The 25533-nt window shown below is 36.1% G+C and overlaps 1 protein-coding gene across 1 annotated transcript in view; it reads right to left on the bottom strand.

Annotated features, from left to right (window-relative positions):
• Positions 1 to 771: 771 nt before the first annotated feature.
• The window catches only part of EXO1 (exonuclease 1), a 50902-nt gene continuing 26140 nt past the window's right edge, over positions 772 to 25533 (bottom strand). Inside the window, exons 8-13 of the mRNA XM_007954511.1 lie at positions 24639 to 24864; positions 19749 to 19995; positions 14249 to 14777; positions 6729 to 6830; positions 2367 to 2560; positions 772 to 913 (exon numbers count right to left, since the gene is read on the bottom strand). Of these exons, the coding sequence (XP_007952702.1) occupies positions 772 to 913; positions 2367 to 2560; positions 6729 to 6830; positions 14249 to 14777; positions 19749 to 19995; positions 24639 to 24864 (1440 nt within the window). The remainder of the gene's footprint in view (positions 914 to 2366; positions 2561 to 6728; positions 6831 to 14248; positions 14778 to 19748; positions 19996 to 24638; positions 24865 to 25533) is intronic.

Here is a 25533-nt window from a genome sequence, read left to right as displayed (position 1 = left end):
AGTAAGTGGTTCTTTCCAGACATCTGCCTACTTCTTTGCTGAGTGTACATAACACAGACCTTGCAATTTTAGTACTTTATGTAGCCTTTAGGGAACTTAGTTTTAATATATATTAAAGAGTTTTAGCCCACACTTCAAGAAATTCTAAGAAACACTGAAGCTATTTCTGAATTTTAAGATTATTAATGGCATAAGTAGTAGTTCATTTTATATTAGGCAAAAAGCAATTTTCCATCACTGTCAACCCGTAACCCAACCAAACTTTAGGAATAACAGAGCACTACCCCAATTATGTAATGCTCTTCAACCTGTCTAATCACCCCTCTTAGCCCAGTAACTTTATTTTCAATTCAGCCTGAAGGATAGGCAAGAAAAGCAGGCGGGAAAATGTTAAAGCCTGAAGAAATATAGTGATTTTCTCTAGAATAAAATGATTACAGAATTGTGGTTTTTCACTTATCATCCATATGCTTGACAAAATTATAGACATCTTTAGAGTGGAGTTTTATGAATTTCAGGGGACTTGCATAATTACCACTAAAACTTTCAAACAACTGTCAGAGATAATATTCCTCTATTTAGCTTCTTATGGAACTATAAAAAGCTGATCAAAGGAAACAATTATATAGTTAATATACAAAATGTACTCTATTTTAAAAATGGCATAGATCTAAGAACAGATCTTTCAGCCTGTAACTGCCTCATACCCAAAAAGGGACTTCAAATTGATAGAGATTATCTTGCAGGTAATAGCTTCCCCGCAACCTGCATTTATTGGAATATTGCTCTTTGAACACCAGTACATTCAGATTTATTAAATATATCCTCTTCTGCTTCCGGAGTTAGTTGGATGTTGTCTCTGTGTGGAGACAGGGGAGCTGGCTTCTTACAAGAAGGAAGCTTTTCAGAATCTCTGCAAAATATAAGAATATAATAAAATAATTTAGTACTTTTAGGGCACCAATTATTAAATAAAAACCTACCTTGACAGAGGTATATTAACAGGATAAGACTCTCTACTGTAGTCTACTATATTCTTTGTAATAATTCATTACATAAACACACTCAGGTTCTTCTCTGAATATGCTTAATAAAATTTGAGTTTTGCTTCTTAGTGCCCCTCTCTGCTTTCAAAATTACCTTTTAATGTTGGTGCTAGATCACTACTAGATATATACTAACTAAGGCAGAATGGTTCCAATTAAAACAACAACAAAATTCCTTTCTTCTTAGTGCCTTTCTGAGGTTTGGCTACAAACCAATGTAAGTGAAGCATAAACACATTTTTAAGTACTATATTTTATTTTACTCAATTTTGTTTGCTGGCAGGAAGCTCCAAGTCTATAAAAATTAATTTAATATGAAGATAATACAAGTAATTCTTTTTGTTCAATCAACAAAAACCCAACATCAGTTAAGTCTTATTTTTTATTAAACCTCCCACCCAGTAAATCATATTTTCCAAAAGACACTTAAGAATACTGTTGCACCCTTAATTTCTCTCTCACAGAAGTTCTTAAAGAATGGTCTGCACCCCATGGCATATAAAGGATATCCAAGAGCAAAAGTTTGAGAACTGTTGCTAGATGGTTTAATCTTAGATTTTACACAGTATAAAAACAAAACCAATTATCCATTACTTACCCATGTTATACAGTGCTTCTACTCATACCATCTCAAATGATCATGATAATATTCTTATTAGGTAGGGTTTAACCACATCAGCCCATACAATTTTTTAAAACTTTTAATTTACTTTCAGTATGCTGGTTTTATTGGGAAGAATAAAACCAATAAACTAACTACCCATATAAATTGATGTTATCCTGGGGGTAATTTTGCCTAAAAGAAGGAAGAATATGGTGTTTTTAGAAATGCAGAGGGTCAATTCTTTTAAAACAATGTTTGCTACACCATCAGAAACCTGGCAAATTCATTATAAACTCAATGACTTCCCCTCATTTTGGATGTGACCATTTAGAGAAATATGTATCTTTAAATACAGAATTGTAACAATATTACCCTCCTACCTCTTGCTTAAAATAACTCTATTCTCATTACAATCCTGACGGATAAGAGAGAAAGCTAAGAAATGTAGGGACTGGAAAAGTAACTTGCCTAATAAAGAAGATTCCAAAGCTAGGTTTTGAACTGAGATTTTCTTAGTTTACCAGCTTTTATAAGCAGAAAATATAGAAATTAAAGTTACATATATGCAGCTAAATGGACCAGAGGAAAATAATTTCTTATGCTGAGAGGAACAGAAATCAATTCATAAGAAACTAGAAAGAGTTGGAAGAAAGGTATTGAAATTAGAGAAAAGAAGTAATTTTTTCTATTTTAGGATAAGGAATGAGTCAACTCACTTTTTAAATCCAAAATTTTTCCAGAGCTCACTGATTTTTATCTGCAATCCTGGCTTGTTTTCAGCATTATGATGATTTCTTCTCTGGATGCTTGTTGGTTTCTTACTCAGCCCACTGACTTTGGCAGGCACTAGAGGCTTGATCTTGGTTGTAGAAAGAGAGTCCAAGGAACTAGACTTATATAGCCCAGGAACCTGAAGATTAAATGCTCCAGTTTTTAAGAGTATTTTGTTATAGCAACTACCTTAAGTTAATTACATATTATTCATTAAACATTGGCACACAGAAATAATCCATAAGCAATGGGTAAAAATGTGCTATTTTAAAGGAACTCTGGTGACATAGTGGATGAGGCATTTGGCTGTTAACAAGGTCGGCAGTTCACATCCACCAGCTGCTCTGGGTGAGGAAGATCAGACAATCTATTTCAGTTAAGATTTACAGCCTTGGAAACCCAATGGGGATCACTATGAGTTGGAACTGTCTAGATGGCAGTGGGTTTGGTTTATTGCAGAAATTATCATAATTACTTTAACAGGTAATACATACATGTGCACAAAATTTAGGAGTTACAAAGGTAAAGTTTCTTGCATTCCCTTCTCTCCCCAGAGCCAATCACCATTACCAGTGTATCTGCTCAATTATTTAGATACACACATACACACAATTATCAGAGTACTGCTGTGTACTTTGTTTTTCTCAATAATATATTTAGACTCCACTTAGCAATGTATTTTGGAGATTTTTCCATTTCACAAGTAGAACTGAATTTTTTTTTTTTTTTAAATAGATTGCCCATTCTTCCATTACACATGTGTCATAATTTACTTAAACAAATTTCTACTGACATTTTAAGTTGTTTCTATTGAATAGTTAATGTTTATTCTGTGATTAATATGGACCAAATGAAATGTTGCTTTTGTTTTTAAGGATAGTGAGAATGAGGTATATAAAATAAAGCTTTAAAACTGATTAATGGTGCACAAATAAAAGATGCAATCTTGAAGTAGGGTGCTAGTGATGAGGAAAAAAGGAACATGAGCAAAAGACAAGAGAAAGAAAGAAATGTTAGGATTTGGATAGGTATAGATGTTTGGTTGTTGTCCTTTAACCTGTGCAGAGGATTGAACTGGCAGTTATAAAGAAAAAAGATAGTGCCCAGATTTTGAAATTAATCATCAGAGAGATAATATAATTTAATTTGTTGTTGTTGTTGTTATGTGCCGTCGAGTCAGACCCAACTCATAGCGATCCCTCCTTGCGTTTCCAAGGCAGTATCACTACAGAAGTAGATTGCCCCATCTTCCTTCTGAGGAGTGGCCAGTGGGTTTGAACCACCAGCCTTCTGGTTAGCAGTCAAGTGGCTTAGGCACTATGCTACCAGAGCTCCTGAAAGAGATGGCCCAATCTACCTTGTGGGGAGCGGCTAGTGGGTTTGAACCACCAGCCTTGCACTTGGCAGGCGAATGCCTTAGGCCCAAGGCCATCCCCTGGGCCATAATTTAATTTAGCAGACAAAAAGTTCTGGGAAGAGCTGGTCAGAAGTTAAAAAAAAAAAAAAAAATTACTTTGGTTTAGATAGTAAAGAGGAAAACAAGGGAGAAGGTTCATCTGGAGAGTCATCAAAACAGAATGATGGTAAAACTTGACAATGCAGATCTGAGAGAAAAAAAAAAGATAATGTTTTACTGACTAGATGATGTTTTACTTCCTTTTGGGAAGGTACCTTACTACATGTCAAATCCTATCTATCAGTGCAAATAATTTTTTAGGAACTTTTCCAGACTTTTAATTATGACTATACAAACATACGTATGTGTGCATTTAGCATTTCAAGGTCAGTAGGTTGAACCCACATCACTCCGCAGAAGATGTAGCAGGGGTACTCTGTCCTATATGGTCACTGTGAGTCAGAACTGTCTCAAGGGCAATGACGTTTCTTATGTATGCTTGAAAAAGCCCTTCCTACTCAAAGATTTTAAAATAGTCTCAAATTTATATAGGAGCTCTGGTAACATAGTGCCTAAGGCACTTGACTGCTCACCAGAAGGCTGGCGGTTCAAACCCACCAGCCACTCCTGGGAAGGAAGGTTGGGCAATCCTACTTCCGTAGTGATACTGCCTCGGAAACCCAAGGAGGGGTCGCTATGAGTCGGGGCCGACTCGACGGCAAACAACAACAAATTTATATATTTTGTATTTATATCTATTTAATCTACTTGGGATTTGGAATGCAGAGCTGCCGAGACACCAGGACACGGAGTTGTTTCAGAGAAGTAGTTTATTAGCACTCCCGGGCGAGGTTCTCATGCCCTAGCATCAAGGCCAGAGAAGTCACACCCCCGGGCAGGGGGGATAGATTCTTATAGACACAGTTGTTGTTGTTATTTGCCATCGAGTCGGCCCCGACTCATAGCGACCCCTCCTTGGGTTTCTGAGGCAGTATCACTACGGAAGTAGGAATACCCAACCTCCCTTCCGAGAAGTGGCTGGTGGGTTTGAACCCCAGCCTTCTGGTTAGCAGTCAAGTGCCTTAGGCACTATGCTACCAGAGCTCCTTATAGACACAGAGAGGATCTAATTGGGCACACTAAGGAAATGACAGGGTCCAATTAGATGTTGGCATGGGTCTGCACCTAATTAGCATGAGGGGGCTTCACAGGAGGAAGTTTGTCATCACATGGGGCTTTCCAGTCTGGGCAGGTTCTGTCACCTCTGTTGTCTTATCAGGCTGTCTCATCAAGGCCTGACACCTGGAGGAAGCTGCCAACTGACACAGTGGTGGCTTGGGTTTACTTCGGCCTAACAGGATTTATGTTTATCCAGTAATAAAATGGGAATCTGCTTTCAAATGGGTATGAAGATCATTTATTGAAACGTTAAAAATGTTTTTATGCTATTAGATTTTAATTTGCATTCTTTGAATATGAGTAAGGATGAACATGCTTTTAAAGTATATTATTCAGTCATATGTACTTTTTATTTTCTGATTTCTGTTCATACCCAAAGCCCATTTTTTAGTTAGGGATTAGTGATTTCCTACTAATGGGCAGAACATTTAAAATATCAAATATGCTTTATTTTAACTTGGGAGCTTTCATTATGCAGCCACCCAAATATTTATCTATTTTGATTTTAAAACTGGCTTATTATCTGGCAGTTTCCAGAAAGCCTTTTGGCAAAACATATCAAAGACTTAGACATGCTTTGGACCAATAATGCCACTCCATGGAATTCATCTCTAGAAAATAAGAATGTGTACTCAAATGTTTAGCCACAAGATTGTAGTTATAATACTATTTGCTAAAGTAAAAGTTTTAAAGGGTAAATGACAAACATAAAGAGATTAGCTAAACCATAGTACAGCCATTATATGTAATTATATAAATAGATGAAAAAATTTTTAATATATAATACACTGCAAAAGAAAATGGCAAGTTTCACAACCTAAATACGTATAATCACACACAAACATGGTTATACCCAAATCAATGGCCATTGCATTGACTACGACTCACAGTGACCCTTTAGGACAGACTAGAACTGCCCCATAGGGTTTCTAAGGCTCTGAATCTTTATGGAAGCAGACTGCCCCATCTTTCTCCTGTAGAGTGGCTGATGAACTAGAATCTTTGACCTTTTGATCAGCAGCCAAATTCTTTAACCACCATGCCACTAGAGCACCCTAAACATAGTTCTGGTAAATTTGAAGGTAGTAATTTTTGTGTAAATAAGAATAATAATTAAAAACCAATTGCCATCAAGATATTTCTGATTCATAAAGCTTTGAAGTGTACCACAATAGAACTGTGTTCCAAAGGGTTTGCAATGACTGATTTTTCAGAAGTAGATCACCAGGCCTTTCTTCCAAGGAACCTCTAGATGGATTTGAAGCACCATTCTTTTGGTTAGCAGCAAGTTGGTGAACGAGTCACACAACCAGGGATTCTTGTAAATAAGAATACAGTAACTAGTAGTCCCCGACTTACAAAAGGATTTTCTTCTGAAGACTTCATTGTAAGTTGGTTCTGACATAAGTCAAATACATACTGTTTTCATTATTATTTCCTTTGATTATCAGTATCTTTATAAATCTGTCAGTGTTTAGAACAGTAAATTACAACACTGAACATCTAAGAGTGACTATATGAGAATGATAACATCAGCAAATTAATCACTGCAACATATTAACAATTAGATGTACAAAAAAAACCCAGACACTAAGTGCTCTTCATCATATCCTTTACAGATCATAAATATCTGTATTTTAATTTTGCTTATATTTCTCACTTTTTTATAATGAGCAAGCATTGCTTCTGAAATTAAAGAAAAACAAACATTTTTTTAAAGTAAATATTTTACCTTGTTCCTTAGAAGTTTGTCTTTTTTTGAAAAATGAGATAAATGCATCTTGGAGTTTTGATAACCTTGATTAGCTGGTGACTTAAAATTACAGTCAGATTCCTACATGCCCCAGATTAAAAAAGAAAAAAGAAAATTAGATTTTTACTCTGGAATTTTTTTATAACAACAAATATTCAACGAAATGTAAAACAAGTAAAATTAGAAAAAACAGTGTAAATAAAAATTTCTCAGAAAAGAACAAATGAAAACATTAGACTTAATAAATGAAAACAAATCCAATACAAAATGGGTGTCTGCCAGTGATTTTACTGAAGAAACAACTAGACATTCTAGTTAGTTGTTGTTATGTGCCGTCGAGTCGGACCCGACTCATAGCGACCCCTCCTTGGGTTTCCGAGGCAGTATCACTACGGAAATAGATTGCCCCATCTTCCTTCCAAGGAGTGGCTGGTGGGTTTGAACCGCCAGCCTTCTGGTTAGCAGTCAAGTGCCTTAAGCACTAAGCTACCAGAGCTCCTTCTAGTTAGTTAGAGAGGTAAATTGTATAACAAAGTATATTTTTAAAATTGGAGATTTTCTGAACCGTTTCAGCCATCTCTCAAAATACCAACTCAGATAAAAGATAAAACAAGAGTCTCCTGCTGCTGTTAGGTGCTGTCAAATCAGTTCCTACTCATGTTGTTGTTAGATGCCACTGAGTCTGTTCTGACTCCTAGCAACCCTGTGTACAATAGAATGAAACAAAGTATGGTACGGGGCCATCCTCAAAATCATTCTATGTTTTGAGTCCATCACTGCAGCCTCTGTATCAATCCATCTTGTTGAGGGCCTTCCCCTTTTTCGTTCATCCTCTACTTTACTAAGTATGATATCTTTTTCCAGGAACTGGTCTTTTCTGCCAACATGACCTAATTACGTGAAATGAAGTCCGGCCATTCTTGCTTCCAAGGAACATTATGGTTGTACTTATTCCAAGACAGACTTGTTTGTTCTTCAGACAGTCCATGGTATTTCTAATAGTCTTTGCCAATACCAAAATTTAAACGCATCAATTATTCTGTGGTCTTCTTTACTCCTTATTTAGCTTTCACATGCATATGAGGCTACTGAAAATAGCATGCCTTCAGTTAGGTGCACCTTAGTCTTCAAAGTGACATCTTTGTCCTTTAACACTTTAAAAAGGTCTTTTGCAGCATATTTGTGCAGTGCAATATATCTGCTTTCTGGATTGCCGTTTCCATAGGTGTTGACTGTGGTCCATTTATTATGATACTACTTTACTGGTCCAATTGTGAGGATTTTTTATTTCTTTATCCATACCCAAAGACTGTAGTCTTTGATCTTCATTAATAAGTACTTCATCTTCACTTTCACCAAGCAAGGTTGTGTCATCTGCATACCAGGTTGTTAATGAGCCTTCTTCCAACTCTGATGCCACTTTCTTCTTCATATAACCAGCCATCTAGGATTATTTGTTCACATACAGATTGAATAAGTATAGTGAAAGGATATACCCCTGATGCAGACTTTTCTTAATTTTAAACCATGCAGTGCCCCCTTGTTCTGTTGGAACAACTGCCTCTTGGTCTACATACAGGTTCCTCATGAGCACAATGAAGTGTTCTGGAATTCCCATTCTTCACAATGTTATCTGTAATTTGTTATGATCCATGCATTCTAATGCCTTTGCATAGTCAGTAGGCCAGGTAGCTGTCTTCCAAATTTCTTGGCATAAACAAGTGAGCACCTCAAGTGCAGCATCCATTTGTTGAAACATTTTGAGAAACAGATATTCGGTCAATTACTGAAGCCTTTTTTTTTTTTTAACCAATTCCTTCATTGCAGCTTGGACTTCTTCCTTCAGTATGATTGGTTCTTAATCATTTGATACCTCCTGAAGTGGATGAATGTCAATCAACTCTTTTTGTACAGTGCTTTCTGCATCATTCAATATTTTGCCCATAGAATTTTTCAATACTACAACTCAAGTCTTGAATTTTTTCTTCAGTTCTTTAAGCCTGAGAAATAAAGAGCATGTTCTTCCCCTTTTTATTTTCAAACTCTAGGTCACATTTCATTATAACACTTTACTTTATCCTCTCAAACCACCCTTTGAAATCTAATGTTCAGCTCTTTTATCTTATCTTCCATTTGTTTTAGCTACTCTCCGTTCAAGAGCAAATTTCAGAGTGTCTTCTGACATTCATTTTGGTCTTTTCCTGTTGTTTAAATGACTTTTGGTTTTACTCATATATGATGCTCTTGATGTCACCCAACAACTTGTCTGGTCTTTGGTCACTGGTATTTCAATGCATCAAATCTATTCTTAAGATGGTCTCTAAATTCAAGTAGGTTATAATCAAGGTTATATTTTGGCTCTCATAGACTTGTTTTAATTTTCTTCAGCTTCAACTTGAACTTGCATATAAGCAATCAAAGGTCTGTTCCACAGTTAGCCTCTGGTCATGTTCTGGATGATTATGTTGAGCTCCTCCATCATATATTTCCATGCTGTTGTTGTTGTTATGTGCCGTCGAGTCGGACCTGACTCATAGCGACCCTTCCTTGGGTTTCCAAGGCTGTATCACTACGGAAGTAGATTGCCCCATCTTCCTTCTGAGGAGTGGCTGGTGGGTGTGAACCGCCAGCCTTCTGGTTAACAGTCAAGTGCCTTAGGCACTACACTATCAGAGCTACCATATATTTCCATAAATGTAGTCAATTTGCTCCTTGTATATTTGATCTGGCGAGAACCATTTGTATAGTTGCTGTTTATTTTGTTGACAAAAGATATCTGCAATGAAAAAGTTGTTAGTCTTGCAAAATTCTATGTGATCTTTGATGTCATTTCTATCACCATGTCATATTTTCCAAATATTGATCCTTCTTTTCTGACTTTTACATTCCAATTGTCAATAATTATCAAGGCATCTTAGTTGCATATTTGATCAATTTCAGACTGCAGAAGTTGGTAAAAATTTTCATTTTTTCCATCTTCATTAGCTTGGGTAATAGCTTTCATAAATTACTAAGTACAAAAGGTTAATTAGTACAGCACATGTCTTAATTGTAACCATATTTGACATTGAAGAGAAAAAATAAGACATCTACATTTAAGAAGTAGAGCAGTATTGCACATTTAACTCTAGTAGTACTTTAAGACCCATTATCCACCTCTAGCTCCACAATGTAAGACTTATTTATAGATGAAGTTTTCCCATTATCTGGATTCCCATGTTAAGTCATTAAAAAAAAAAGGACAATGAAATAAAATCTAGAAGACATCCATTTTTTCAGGAGGGTTTTTTTTTTTTTTTTTTACAAATATTGTATTTATTTTCAGATTCTACACAATATTCTCAATATATTCACCCCATTGCTGTTGGGTCAATTCCAGCTCATAGTACAGAGTGGCTGGTGGGTTCGAGTTGCCAATCTTTTGGTTAGTAAGCCAGCATTTAACCACTGTGCCACCTGGGCTCCTTACACAATGGTATATATTTTTAAAAATAACCCAATATTGAAAAATACATCATTAACTTGTATTTTTAACTTACAGAAACTCTAATATTCCTTGTTCATGGCTAATAGTAGTATTAACTCTGAGATAAATTCTTTCTTAAAATAAGGTCTTTATACTTCTATCCTAAGATTAATTTACCTCAAGTAAGGTCAGTTAAAGGAACGCTGATGGTGCAATGGTTAAAGTGCATGAGTGGGAATTCACTAGATGTATCTGTGTTTGTCTTTTGTTTTTGGAAGGTCACTGAAAAGGCCCCCAATGGCACAATGGTTAAGAACTCCACTACTATCCAAAAGGTTGGTGGTTTGAACCCACCAGCCCCTCTGCGTAGAAAACTCCTCACAATCTGCTCCCATAAAGATTACAGTGTAGGAAATCCTATGGCACAGTTTTACTCTGTCACTTGAGGTCTCTATGAATCAGAATCAACTTGATAGCACCTGACAACAACAGGGTCAGTGAATTCAATGCCCACAGAATCCACGGTTGTTGCTGTTTATAGTAAACTACTGATGGAAGGCTCCAGTGGAGAAACATTTTCTTCACAATCTTATAATGAAAATGAATATTCAAAATGAAGCCCCAATGACACTGTAGATTTCTGAAACATTTTGTGAATCAAAAGACGTTTTAGTTTTTTATGTTAACTCCTGGCATCCAATTCTTTGACAACTAACAATTCATCTATCCTAATAAAGGTTTACTACATGTGATGGCAAGAGAGATAACTTCATAAATGACTCCTAGTTTTCTTTAATGTGCATTCAGGGATGGGGAGCTTCGTGTTTCCCTGATTAGTACAGAAAGATGGCTACTGCAGAAGATACAAGTGTAGACAATTCTGGTCAGCATGACCAGCTCACGGACTATGGGATGGTAAGGCTTCTCAGTAAAATATGGCTAAAGATTTACAAATACGAAGTGAGTGGAACAAAAAGATGCAAGCTAGAAAAAGAAAAAATATTTCCCAAAGGAGCTTAGTAGACTTAAAAGTATCCTTACGAATAGACAGTAATGTTTTCATGAAAGATGTTCAAGAGATAGCAACTGTGGTGGTACCCAAATGTTATTGTTGTTAGGTGCCACCAAATTGGTTCCAATTCATAGTGACCCTACGTACAACAGAATGAAACAATGCCTGGTACTGCGTCATTCTCACAATCTTTGCTATACTTGAGCCTACTGCTACAGCTACTGTGTCGGTCTATCTCCTTGAGAGTCTTCCTCTTTTGTGCAGACCATCTTCTTTATTAAGCATATGCTTCTCTAAACACTGATCCCACCTGACAACATGACCGAAGTATGTGAAGCAAAGTCTTAGCATCCATGCTTCTAAGGAGCATTCTGCCTGTGCTTCATCCAAGACAAACTTGTTTGTTCTTCTGGTAGTCTATGGTACATTTGATACTCTTTGCCCACACCATAATTCAAAGGCATCAACTCTTCTTTGGTCTTCCTGATTGATTGTCCAGCTTTCACATGTATATGAAGAAACTGAAAATATCATGACTTAGATTAGGCACATCTTAGTCTTCAAGGACACATCTTTGCTTTTCAACCCTTGAAAAAGGTCTTTTGCAGCAGATTTGCCCAAAAAATATGTCATTTGATTTTCTGAGTGCTGCTTCCATGGACAGTGATTATGAATCCAAGTTAAATGACAACTTCAATCTTTTCTGTGTTTAACATGATGTTGCTTATTAGTCCAATTGTGAAGATTTTTGTTTTCTTTATGTCGAGATGCATTTCATACTGAAGACTGTAGTCTTTGATCTATAACAGTTAAGTGCTTCAAGTCCCCTTTGGTTTCAGCAAGCAAGGTTATGTCATCTGCATATCACAGGTTGTTAATGAGTCTTCTTTCAATCCTGATGTCATGTTCTTCCTCATATAGTTTCTCAGATTATTTACTCAGCATATGTTGTTGTTGTTATGTGCCCTCAAGTCAGACCCAACTCACAGAGACCCCTCCTTGGGTTTCCGAGGCAGTATCACTATGGAAGTAGATTGCCCCATCTTCCTCCCACTCAGCATATAGAGTGAATAAATATGGTGAAAAGATCCAACCTTGATGCACTCCTCTCTTGATTTTAAATGATGTAGTATTCCCTTATTCTGTTAGAATCTTTGCTTCTGGTCCATGGACAGGTTCCTCATAAGCCAAATTAAGAGTTCTGAACTTCCTTTTTTCATAATGTTATCAATAATTTGTTATGATCCATGCAGTCAATATCTTTGTGCAGCCAATAAAACACCTATAAACAACTTTCCAGTATTCTCTGCTTTTGGCCAAGATCCATCTGACATCAGCAATGATATCCCTCTCTCCACATCCTCTTCTGAATCCAGCTTGAATTTCTCGAAGTTCCCTATGTATGGCCACAACCATTTTGAATTATTTTCAGCAAAGAGTACCCAAACAGTGCCAGAAGAATGTGAAAAATTAAAAAGATGACATTGAAACAGAGGCTAATATTAAAAACGAAACTGAGTCTTCTACACTAGCATGGACAGTACTCAGTACAGAGAAATTGAAGGCAAAATGAGAGAAGGAGAAAATATAGTAAAAACCTCTTGGCTTGGTCCACCCTTAGGAACTTAAAAAATGCCACAAGAAAAACATTTTGGATTCAAATATATAAATTATTCGACTTTCTTCTAATAAGGAGCAATTTATTTCTACCTATTAACTAGGTATTATTATTCAATTTGAGTCCAAATTACATTTCATTTGGGAACTTGAATCAGTTTTTTTTTCTTATAAACACAAGCTATATAGATTTATTAAATACTATCCAATATCCAGGACTATCTAGGAGCCCTGGTAGCATAGTGCCTAAAGCACTTGACTGCTAACTGGAAGGCTGGCGGTTCAAACCCACCAGCCACTCCTCAGAAGGAAGGTTGGGCAATCTACTTCCATAGTGATACTGTCTCGGAAACCCAAGGAGAGGTCATTATGAGTTGGGTCTGACTTGATGGCACATAACAACAACAATCCAGGAATATCAGATATCAAAATTTTGTCAAATATGACTGTGCCTACAACTGCTCTTACAATTTGGTCATTATAACTGATAAAGATAAATGAGTATGTTTAATTTAAAAGAACCCAGATTTAAAGAAAGATATTATGCCATCATGTCATTTTTAAATACAGCAAAACTAGCAAAAGCCAGAATCGGTATAAGGCAGAAATCTGTCAGATACGAAAATCTCAAATATTTTCCACTAAAACGAGCAATCAAAAAGTAGTAAGTTTCACCTTGTCAAAGGCGGAAAACTTATGAGACCTGGGAAAACAAGGCACTTCCATCAAATTCTGGCTTTCACAGGTTTTCTATTTAATATAACTAGATCGTATGACTAGTACTTATTTGGAGATTGAATTTACATAAATAAGAATAAAAGACACTTTGGATATAAGAAAAAAGATAGGATGATTTTATTAATTTAAAACAGAATAATATAAAATGATTTATATTATTATTTTCTTTTGTTATAAAAGAGAAAGCTTAGTGTGAATAAGACTGAGTAAACACATATTTCTAAAGTGCTGAAAGCTAAGACGGAGTATTAAACCATCACGTTAAAGGGGCCATTTCTTTACAAAGTGAAAAATAAAGATCTCAAATGTTACTGAATTCAAGAGTATTTTAAGGATATAAATATTGTATACATAATAATTTTTCATTCCATCGCTTATCATTCTGCTTAGGTATTAACTGTTTCACAACTTGAGATGCCTATCAATAGAAATAGAGTGATTCAAGAGGTATATATTTATATTGCATGTACAAGAGTGTCAAACATAGAAGATAGAAGTCCTTCAAACGAATGAAATGGGAACTTTTACATTATAGGGTTTATGGTAAAAAATTAAGACAGATAATTCCTTACATAATCTAGGCAAAATTCCCTCAATTATCCTACTTGACATTTTATTTTCAGTTGCACATGAATTTGAAAATAAAGGCTTCATAATGTGACTTACCTCTGAATCTGAATCCTTACTAGATGGTTGAGAAAGTTTTGATACATTTGAATTGTGCAGTGATAATTCTATGCTTTCCTGGGACAAGGAACGAGATTCATTCCCTGACTCATCACTCTTCAGTGGAGAGAGATCAGCCATCTTATTCTTCTCAGGCAGAGAGCTGGGAGAATCCCCCTCTCTACGGAACTGCGGCAGTGTTGCACTTGGAGAGGGGCTAGAAGTTCTTGAAAAATCTCCAAGGCTTCCAGACCAACTAAAACAACTTCTTAGAGTTCCCAGAGTGGGTGGTGAGATGGTCCTTGTGAATCTGCTGGGCTGAGACTCTTCATCAGCAAACACAGTTAAATCACCTGGAATCTGATCACTTGAATCATGTGCTGTGTCTGTATCAACCAGTTTCTTGCTATTGAGACAATCTGGTTCTTTTAGATTGGTCTCTTCATCTGTGACAGCACTTTCATCTAAAGGCTGGCTGCTTTCTTTCTTTGATAGACAATCAGCAGAATCTAGAGAACTGCAAAAAAACCTAAGACAATAGAAATATGGATAAGTATCCCAGTGTTTCTTCACAAGGGGATCAAGATTCAAATGGAATAATGGTTCAGTTTCTTTGAAAAGAAAATCCTCATAAGTTTTCATAAACAAACGCAATACAGGTTTTTAAGCTTCAAAGTTTAAATTTTGATCATGCCAACATCCACACATTTTAGACACTATTTAGACAGAACTATATAAAAGTCAGAAGGAAGACTGGGCGATCTACTTTCATAGTGATACCACCTCGGAAACCCAAGGAGGGTTCGCTATGAGTCAGATCCAACTTAAAGGCAGTGAGTAATAGTAGTAGTATATAAAAGCAGTTATTTATACACACGTGTATTTAGAGCTTGTGTATTTTACCTATACTTAATCACCATATAAGTGTTCTTTCTCCAAACACTTTTAATTCCCAAACAGAATACAGGCTCCTGTTCTTATAACTTTGTATTCTGTACAGTATCTAAAATAGTGGCTAACACATGGCTGGTAGTCAAATATTTGAACAGATAAGAAAATATGCACGGAAAGGACTATTTATAATTTTGCCCATATGTGTAGCAAGCAAGAAAAAAATTATACTAATTTTATTCCTAGTATCAGAGCATGCAGAACCTTTTAATAAGGCAGGACATGAATGCTACTACTAGCTTGTTACATAACCTATATAAACTTCTACATGATTTCGAATATTGATGGTAGAACTTTGAAATCAACTATTAAATTTAATATTACTACAGAGTATTCGATCAGTTTATCAGCGTTAGAAATAAAATGTCACTTAAAAACATTTCAATACAAATGTCAGAATGATAAGTATCTCTATTATTCCAGGAGTTTTTAGGTTTTAAAAATAAAAACCCTAGATTACATAATCAGATAAATATGATATTTAAGGAGAATTTACTTTCCTGGTAATATACATTAGTACAAATCCAAGATGAAAAGCAGAAAAATCGACTAAAAATCCAGAGTAAGAATCCTCTCTATCCTTTTATCAAACTTCCAAGATAAGTTTTGTGGGTATAGGGTAGGAAGCAGTAGCACATGGAAGGGAAGGTCTTACCAAGTCTTCACTGAAGAGAAACCGTCAGCTCCTTGATCTGATCACATCACTCATTTTTAAAATGAAAACTAATCTCTATCATATTTATACTCTTTAATTTCTTTTTAGAGTCCAAATACTCTTCCATTATTTGTTCACGGGAAAAGAGAAGTTATAGTGACAATGCTCAGGCTCATAAAATTAACCAGCTGGAGAAAAGAATTCAAGCCCAGAACTCTTCCAAGTTGATAGCTTCTTCTACACAATTAGCCTATGGTGTTACTAAGTGATAAAGTGATGTTTCTAAAATAAGTATCCATACAATAAAAATAAGGAATATTTAAAATAGACTTTGGGCACTGTGCTGGGTGCCTGATATTCACAACTTCTATTCATCTTCATGACAACCTTATGTGTATGTTCATGCACATTTTATAGACAAAGAAATAGCCTCAGGGAAGTTGAATATTAGTGTGTGAAAGATCTCTCAGCTAATAAGATGACAGAACAGAATTCAGATCCAGGTCTAGCAGATCGGTCTTCTTTTCACTCCATAGCACTATGACTGGGATTTCTCCTATCACTATACTAACTATAGAACTCTGTGAAAGTTTCTTAAACCTCTCACAGCCTCACTTTCTCAACCTCTAAAATAGAGAAAATCACACCATTGCATATCTCAAATATTAGGAATATAAATATGGAAAATAACTTTGAAAATTAGTTAAAAAACCTAATTTTATAATATTTCATTCTTATTAGATGTTGCTATATAATCCAGGCCAGAAAACTGTAAGTCAAAATTATTATTCAAAGGAAGCTGATGGAGAGAAGATTTACTTCTTGTAGGCATTTCTTGAAGTACTCGCTGAAAAATTTATTATATAAAGCAGCTGGGCATAGCCTTAAACTTATTTTTTATTAACTTTCTAGAATGGTTAAATAGGCAAATCCTGTAGAGAGATTATGCAATTGTTATTCTAATTAGTTGTCTTCAAAGAGCAGTTAAGCACTAAGCAGTGGGAAAGAGAAACTTTATTTCTCATCCCAACAGAAAAATGGAATACTATTTCTAAAAATTTCTCCAAGTGAGAGGAGTCAACTTTCTAGAACTTACTAATCAGTAACTATCACCAAGAACCTTTGTTTTCCGTCTTTTGTGGGAAATGGTTAAAATACATCTAATGAAGGTAACTGCCAAAAGAATCAAAATTATCATTTAATTGTATTTTCTGAATAAACCAAAACCAAACTAAACTCAACCAAACCCAACTTATTGCAGTTGGGTCGATACTGACTCACAGCAAGCTCAGAGGACAGAGTGGTACTGCCCCATGAAGTTTCCAAGTCTGTAATCTTTATAGAAGCAGACTGCCACATCTTTTTCTAGCACAGCAGCTGTTAGATTCAAACTGCCAATCTTTCAGTTAGCAGACAAACGCTTAATGCCTGCATCACCAGGGCTCCTTGTTTTGTGAATGCTTCTTAAAAAGACTTGATAAGAAGTATCACCTAGGGTGAGTCTTAGGGATTTCAGTGGTTCATTCATTCATACCTATTCTCACTAACATGGTTAGACAAAACTTAGCTGTGGGCTGATTTATTAAAATTGAAACACACACACACACACACACAAATCCATTCTAAGTCTTCTAGAGGAATATAGAGTTGGTAAATTTTCTTTTTCTTAGAGTTACTCTATCATGCCTAAATAACTTTTGACATTTAATATTCCTATTTCACATCATGGTCCCATTATCCAAAAACAATAAAATAAGCACTATTTATTGTATGTTTGTGAAGTCAGGCACTGTTTTAGACATTTACAATAACTAAATCTAATCCTCTCAACAACCTTGAAACTGTTGTAGTGATTATCCCCACTTTTTTTTCAAACAAGGAAACTGAAGCACTCAATTTAATTTGCCCAACTCAAACATCTAATGAGCAGACAAGACAGGATTCAAATCTAGATGGCCTGACTCAAATCCAAATTTCTAACCCCTAAGGTGGCGTAGTGCCTAAGGCAATTTGACTGCTAACCAGAAGGCCGGTGGTTCAAACCCACCAGCCACTCCTCGGAAGGAAGATTGGGCAATCTGCTTCTGCAGAGATACTGCCTTGGAAACCCAAGGAGGGGTCGCTATGAGTCAGATTCAACTCGATGGCTGTAAGAGAGAGAGAAAGTTATACAGCAATAAATATCAAGGAAGATTGATGTCATCAAGGATTTCCTTTCACTTGGATTCACGATCAATGAAGCAGCAGTCAAAAAAATCAAATGATGTAAAATGATGTATTTATTGCATTAGGCAAGTCCACTGCAAAAAATACCTCTTCAAAATGTTAGAAAGCAAAGATGTCACTTTGAGAACTAAGGTGCACCTGACCCAAGTAATGGGATTTTTAATCACCTCATATGCATGAGAAAGGTAGAATGAAGAATTGATGCCTCTGAACTATGGTGCTGATAAATAAAATTAAATATACCATGGGCTATAAGAAAAATGAACAAATTTATCTTTGAAGAAGTACAGACTTAGAAGTGAGGATAGTGAGACTTTGTCTCACACACTTTGGACACTTCTCAAGAGGGGCTACTCCCTGGAAAAGGACATCATGTTTGGTAAAGGAAAAGGTCAGCAAAAGAGAGGATGACCCTCAATGAGATGGACTGACACAGTGGCTACAACAATGGGCTTAAACATAGCCACGACTGTGAGGATGGCACAAGACCACACATTATTTCATTCTGTTCTACAAAGGGTCAGTATGAATCAGAACCAACTTGATGGCACCTGACTGCAGGTCCCACTGACTCTTCAACATCTCATCATTGCTCACCTGGACCACAGCAACTGACCCACTGACCTTCTGGCTCCACTTTTGGGTCTCTCAAATCCATTCTTCACAAGGTACTCAGATTGATTCCTCTAAAACAATCTTCACAATCCTCCCAATTAAAACCCTCTAAATACAGTCTATCATCTCTAAACAAAACACTCTTAGCTTGGCATACAAGCCTTCCGTGAACTGGCCTCTGGCTTTTTTCCTGCTCCCTCATCATCTACCTTTCCCCAGTTTCTACTGTGGCAGTAAAAGTACTAGCAACATCAACAGTGAGTAGTGTTCCCCACATCCACGCCTTTGGTCAAGCTGTGTGCCTTTACTTTGAAGGTACTCGGCTCCATTCTTTGTCTGCTTTATCACAATAGCAGCATTTGACACTCTTCTCTCTTACCCTCTGCAACCACTGCCCTGGTATCAGATATCCCTTCAGTGTTTTCAAAGCATCTTATGCATACTTGTATCACTGTACTCACCAAACCATATAAAAATATTTTATGTACTAACTTGCTCAACTAGACTATAAGGTTCTCAGAAACAGAGACTATATATTTTTTATTTTTGTAACCATAGTACCTAGTATTGAGTTCTCAATTAATATTGTTATTGTTATGTGCCATCGAGTCAGACCCGACTCATAGCAACCCCTCCTTGGGTTTCCGAGGCGGTATCCCTATGGAAGTAGACTGCCCAACCTTCCTTCTGAGGAGTGGCTGATGGGTTTGAACCACCAGCCTTCTAGTTAGCAGTCAAGTGCCTTAGGCACTATGCTACCAGAGCTCCTTAATTAATATTAGAACTCTGAAGTATCTACATTCGATGTAGAATGTAACTAGGTTAATAATCCTCTCATTTTGATTCTGAATGGAAAGATTACAAAAGTAATAGAAGTACTTTAAGGCAACAGAACATTTAAGTCTGAAATAAAGCAACACATGATAAATTTGTAATCAGATTAAACCAAATCCTACACCAACCCACCACTTTCATTGTTTCTTCAAGACAAAATAAACACCAATATAGTATACAATATAACAGACAAATAACATTCTGTAGATATAACTATACCTGCTTCTGGTCCCTGGAACAACAACTGCACCACTTTCTTCCTGTTTTCTTTGTAAAAATGTTGCAAACTTATTTCTTGTCCTAGGCAGTGTGCTTAAGCTTTTTTTACTAGCAGTTCCATCTACCAGGTCAGGTAGGAACATTTCAGAAGAGTTCAGTGATTTATTGCTTTCACAGTTATCTTTCTTGGTCTTCTTTATACACGAAAGAGAATATTGACCCAAGAGATCATCTTCTGATAGCTCTTCTAAATGAAAACAAAATTATCTGTAAATCTTTGTTTCATTTGTAGTTAGAGATTTAGTCTTAACTTCACAATTTATAACCTACAGTTCTGAGAATGAAATCTTTTTAATTATACTCCAAAAGAGGAAATGAGGATGGCTCAAAAAATTGCTTCAACTGTATTTAAAATTACACAAATCACTTACGATTTAATGTTAATTATTTATTCAATTTTATGTAACCTGATCCAAACCGAAATTAATTAATGGCTTTTATATTTACTTATTATACTAAGGATCTCATTTTTAGTATAAAAATATTTTTTAGAGACAATTTACATGTAAATGTATGATCAATTTAAAAATATTCCAATAAAACCACCAGTTGTACAAACCATCTATGTTACAGTTTTGAAATACATGTGATTCTCATAGTTGAAAGTAATTTGTGCTCTAGCATTGATCTGCCATTACCTAGGTAAGGGGTTCTAAAAGACTGCTATATATCAAATGTAATCTGTGGTATTAGAACATACCTCAACACCAAATAATACAAAAAGTTAAAACCTCAGGTAGGCAAGCCTCAAGTAGAGAAGAGATAGCTTTAAATTAGTTCATCTAATTCTCAGAATCCAAACAGCTTTCATTCCATGAAGGTTAAGTATGCACTATCAGTAACTAGCCATTGTAGAGTTGACTGACTCATGGTGAACCTATGTGTGTCACAGCAGAACTACATTCCATATTGTTTTTAATGGCTGATTTTTCAGATGATCAGATCTTTCATCCAAAGAGCCTCTGGGTGTGCTTGAACTGCCAACCTTTCAGTTAGCAACTGAGCATGTTTAAAAATTCAGTAAGATGGTTGAGGTACCAGAATATAGAGACATGATGATGCCACAGATTTTTAAAATGCTAGATTTTAAAAAAGCTATAGATCAGTAAACTTGATATAGATTCCTGCCAAGTCTAAATCTGTTTATTATGTAGGGACCTGTGAGCCCTTAGAGAAGGAAACAGTATTCTAGTATGCCCAGCAAGGCTTCAGAATGAATAAGCTATATTAGATTAACCTCATTTTCTTCTTGTGATAAGGTTTTCAGCCTAGCCATTCACAGGAGTTCCTCAGATCTAGCATACCCTGAATTTAGCAAGACATTTCACTGTCACTCATACTATCCTAATGGACAATGTACTCAAGAAATACCTACTGTGCATTAGTTACATGGATCTGCAGGAAATTGGACAGCCCAAAAAGACTGCTGATGGTTGTCAAACTAAAAGGAAGGCTGTCTGTAATATAGTGCTCTAGATTTCTGTACTTACTCTGATTTAAACATTATACAATGAAACACATTTTAACCAAAACGTTAAGACATGGGGATCCATACTATGGACATTTCTCAATTTTCAGATGACATAGTTATCTCTCCTTGGTGGTGCAGTGGTTAAATACTCGACTAACTGAAAGATTGATGATGGTTTGAACCCACCAGCCACTCTGTGGAAGAAAGGTGTGGCAGTCTGCTTCTGTACATATTCAAAGAAGAAAAAACATTAACAGGCAGAACAACAGACTAAAACTAATATGATTACCTCAACAGGGCAACTTAAACCACATTTCAGAAAATAACTATACCTAGCTTAACAGTGGGAGCCCTGGTAGCATAGTGCCTAAGGCATTTGACTGCTAACCAGAAGGCTGGCAGTTCACCACCAGGCACTCCTCGGAAGGAAGGTTGGGCAATCTACTTCCGTAGTGATACCGCCTTGGAAATCCAAGGAGGGGTCGCTATGAGTCGAGTCCGACTCAAAGGCACATAACAACAACAACAGCTTAAAAGCAACTGATAAGCTTTAATTATAAACTCAGTAAAAGCCAGCAAAATGTTAAGAAGACTAAGAAAGGCTAAGACAATCTTAGTTTGTAATAATAAAAGTATAGTCCCTGGATGAAGGACTGAAATAGTTACACAATTACAAATATTTACTGCATTCTAAGGAGCTCTGGTAGCATAGTGGCTAAAGCACTTGACTGCTAACCAGAAGGCTGGCGGTTCAAACCCACCAGCCACTCCTCGGAAGGAAGGTTGGGCAATCCTACTTCCGTAGTGATACTGCCTCGGAAACCCAAGGAGGGGTCGCTATGAGTCGGGGCCGACTCGATGGCACATAACAACAACAACAACAACATGGTAACTACACCATATCTCATCAGTTATACTCACTGTAATAGTTATACAATTACTAAAAAGCAAACAACAAAAAAAATCAAACTATACCCAAAGCATAGCCAGGATAGACAAGGGATATTTAGCCCAGGAAAGAAAATATTTAGGAGGGTCACAATGCCTGCTTTATATGTGAAAGACTGCCAAATAAAAGTGGGGTTGAAACCTACTGCTTTTGTTTTTCTGTTTATATATATGCCAGGCCACAAAATCCACTGGTAAAGTAAAAATAAAACAAACATAGTCTGACATAAGAACTTACTGATAATGAGCCCTTCACATAAAAAGAGTAGGCTGTCTTGATGATAGCAGAGGGGAAGGAATGAAAATGTATAGTGTATTTACTACGTTTGAAGTAATTCTGTGTATTTTCTTGTATAAGATACATAAAAACGTGTGCAACAGGAAGTATCATTCCCATGTCAGACAAAGAAACAATGATTCAGAGCTGTTATCCTGAAAAAGATTTAGGTTCATGAGGAGTGAGAACGTTTTGGTCAAACATATAAAACTTGCCTAAATTAAAAAAATTAAAGCATTAAATTAAAGAATTAAAGACTACAAACAACTTTGTTTTTGTTAGTCTTTCATTCATATAGACATCTGAGAGAAAGAAGTGAGAAAGAACAGAGACTATAAAATTAGTCTTTCCACTTCTAAATATTTTTTATGGTGGAGGAAAAAAGTCACACTTTGTCCTAATACCTAGTATTCCGTGTCGGCACTTCTGTTTAACATTGTACCTCAGGTTCTAGCAGGCAAGAAAAAGAAACAAAAGGCATCTCTCAAAATTGGAAATGAAGAAGAGAAAAGTAACACTGTCTTTATTTATTTATGTTGTTGTTGTTATGTGCCATCGAGTCCGACCCAACTCAGCGACCCCTCATTGGGTTTCCAAGGCAGCATCACTACGGAAGTAGATTGTCCAACCTTCCTTTCCAGGAGTGGCTGGTGGGTTTGAACCACCAGTCTTCTGCTTAGCAGTCAAGTGCCTTAGGCACTACGCTACCAGAGCTCTTTATTTATAGAAGATATGATAATCTATATAGGAATCATAGGGAATCTACAAAAGAGATACTAGAATAAGTGAGCTAGCAAGGTTGAAGAATACAATATACAAAACTAATCATATCTCTATATACTGTTGTTGTTAGGTGCTATCCAGTCATCTTTGACTCATAGCGACTCTGTGCACTGCAGAACGAAATACTGCCTGTGCCAGGCTCACAATCCTTGCTATAGCTTTCTATATACTAGCAAAAAACAATTAGGAATCAAAATAAATGTATACAATTTATAATAGTAGAAAATAAAATAGTATAAAAACATTAAGTATCTAGCAATAAATTTGACAACAGATATATATGCAAGACATGCTCTGAACTACAAAGCATTTCTGAAAACTTAAATGAAACAAGACTGAAATAAATGGATCAGAAAACTCGACGCTGTTAAGATGTCAAAGTGATCTAAAGACTCAACTAAAATCCAATCAAAAGCCAGGATTTTTTGGTAAAAATCGACAAGCTGATACTAAAATTTATATGAAAAGAACATATATGTAAAGAACATAGAATAGCCAACCAAACACAAAAACCAAACCCACTGCCATCCAGTGAATTCCAACTGTAGCAACCTTATGAACTGTCCTATAGGATTTCTAAAGCTGTGAATCTTTACAGAAGCCTGCCACATCTTTCTCCTGAGCAGTAGCTGCTGGGTGCAAACAGCTGTCCTTTTGATTAGCAGCCGAACGCTTTAGCCACTGTGCCACCTGGGCTCCTCAGAATAGTCAAAATAAGTTTTAAAAAGAACTTAAGGGACTCATAGTACCTCATTTTGAGATATACTACCAAGGTACAGTAATTAAGATAGTGTGGCTTTATAAAGGTATAGGTAAAAGGGATAAAGGTTACAGTATAATAGAATCGAGAATCTGACCCACATTATCTATGGTCGACTGATTTTCAGCAAATAAACCAAGGTAATTCAATGTGAGGGAACTCTGGTGGCATAGTGCCTAAGGCACTTGACTGCTAACCAGAAGGCTGGCGGTTCAAACCCACCAGCCACTCCTCGGAAGGAAGGTTGGGCAATCTACATCCGTAGTGATACCACCTTGGAAACCCAAGGAGGGGTCGCTATGAGTCAGGACTGACTCAACAGCAGTGAGTTTGGTTTTGGTTTAAATTTAGTGTGAAAAAGATAGTCTTTTTAACAAATGATACTGAAACAACTGGACAGCCATCTACAAAAAAAATACCTTGAGATGTACCTCACACCATGTGAAAAAATTAATTCAAAATGGATCACAGATCTAAATGTAAGAGCTAAAACTCTAAGACTTCTAGAAGAAAATCTTAGTGACCATGGATTTGACAGATTTCTTAGATGTGACCAATACTACTAGTATTTCACAAAAACAAAATACATACCATTTCTTGGTCTTTTGACAACAGATGACTTCCTTGGAAGATTTAACCCCTTAGTACTAATCACTTGTTCAATGCCCACAGTACTTGGACTTTCCTTCAATGGTGTAGATGTTGAAATAATATTGACCTCAAATCTAGGGCAGTAATTCCTATGCCAAATGCTATACACATTAGGTGACTTTTGACATGTTTCGTCATTCCAACTATGACTTCTTAATTTTACAGGCTAAAATAGTAAAAGAAAAAAGGTTACTTGAAAAAGGAAAATAATCAATTTAATTGCCTTTGTATCAACACACATTTTAAGTATATTAAATTATTCTCAAAAAGAACAATCTTTGATGAAATATCTATCCTCTAATAAGTCTGTCTACTTAGCTGGCCTTATACTTTTCTATTAAATGCGTCATGTATTCCTAGGTCTGTTTCTCTTTTAATGAGCGTCAAGCGACTTTGTTAGTTCATTTCTAAGAAATAAAAAAGAAATCTTCCTAAATGAGCAGAATAAGAAATGAGACTGCAATTGAAGAAATATAGCCAGAAAAAGAAAAAAAAAAAAAAAAAAAAGTATTTCTAAAATTTGTAGTCAGCTTAATAATTACCTGGTAATAAGCCTCTATATTTATGTACCTTTTACATGCATCTGAAAGTTACAACCATAAAATTATGTATTTAAAGTAATCAACTATCCTATCTCCAGAAATTGGTTGAGTTCAAACTAAAAAAATTAAAGATACAGGAGGCGGGGCAAGATGGCGGACTAGGCAGAAGGATTGCACAGACCCTCTTCAACAAAGAAAAGGGAAACAAATTAATACAGACACAGAAGATAATCTTGGACCCCTGAGCCTTGAAGGAAAGGATGCAGATTTGGACTAAACCCCAACTAGCAGAA

The sequence above is a fragment of the Orycteropus afer genome, unplaced genomic scaffold, assembly GCF_000298275.1.
Source record: "Orycteropus afer afer isolate SDZICR_OR568_19922 unplaced genomic scaffold, OryAfe1.0 scaffold00463, whole genome shotgun sequence".
Classification (NCBI taxonomy): Eukaryota; Metazoa; Chordata; class Mammalia; order Tubulidentata; family Orycteropodidae; genus Orycteropus; species Orycteropus afer.
This window is presented reverse-complemented; position numbering and strand designations above follow the sequence as displayed.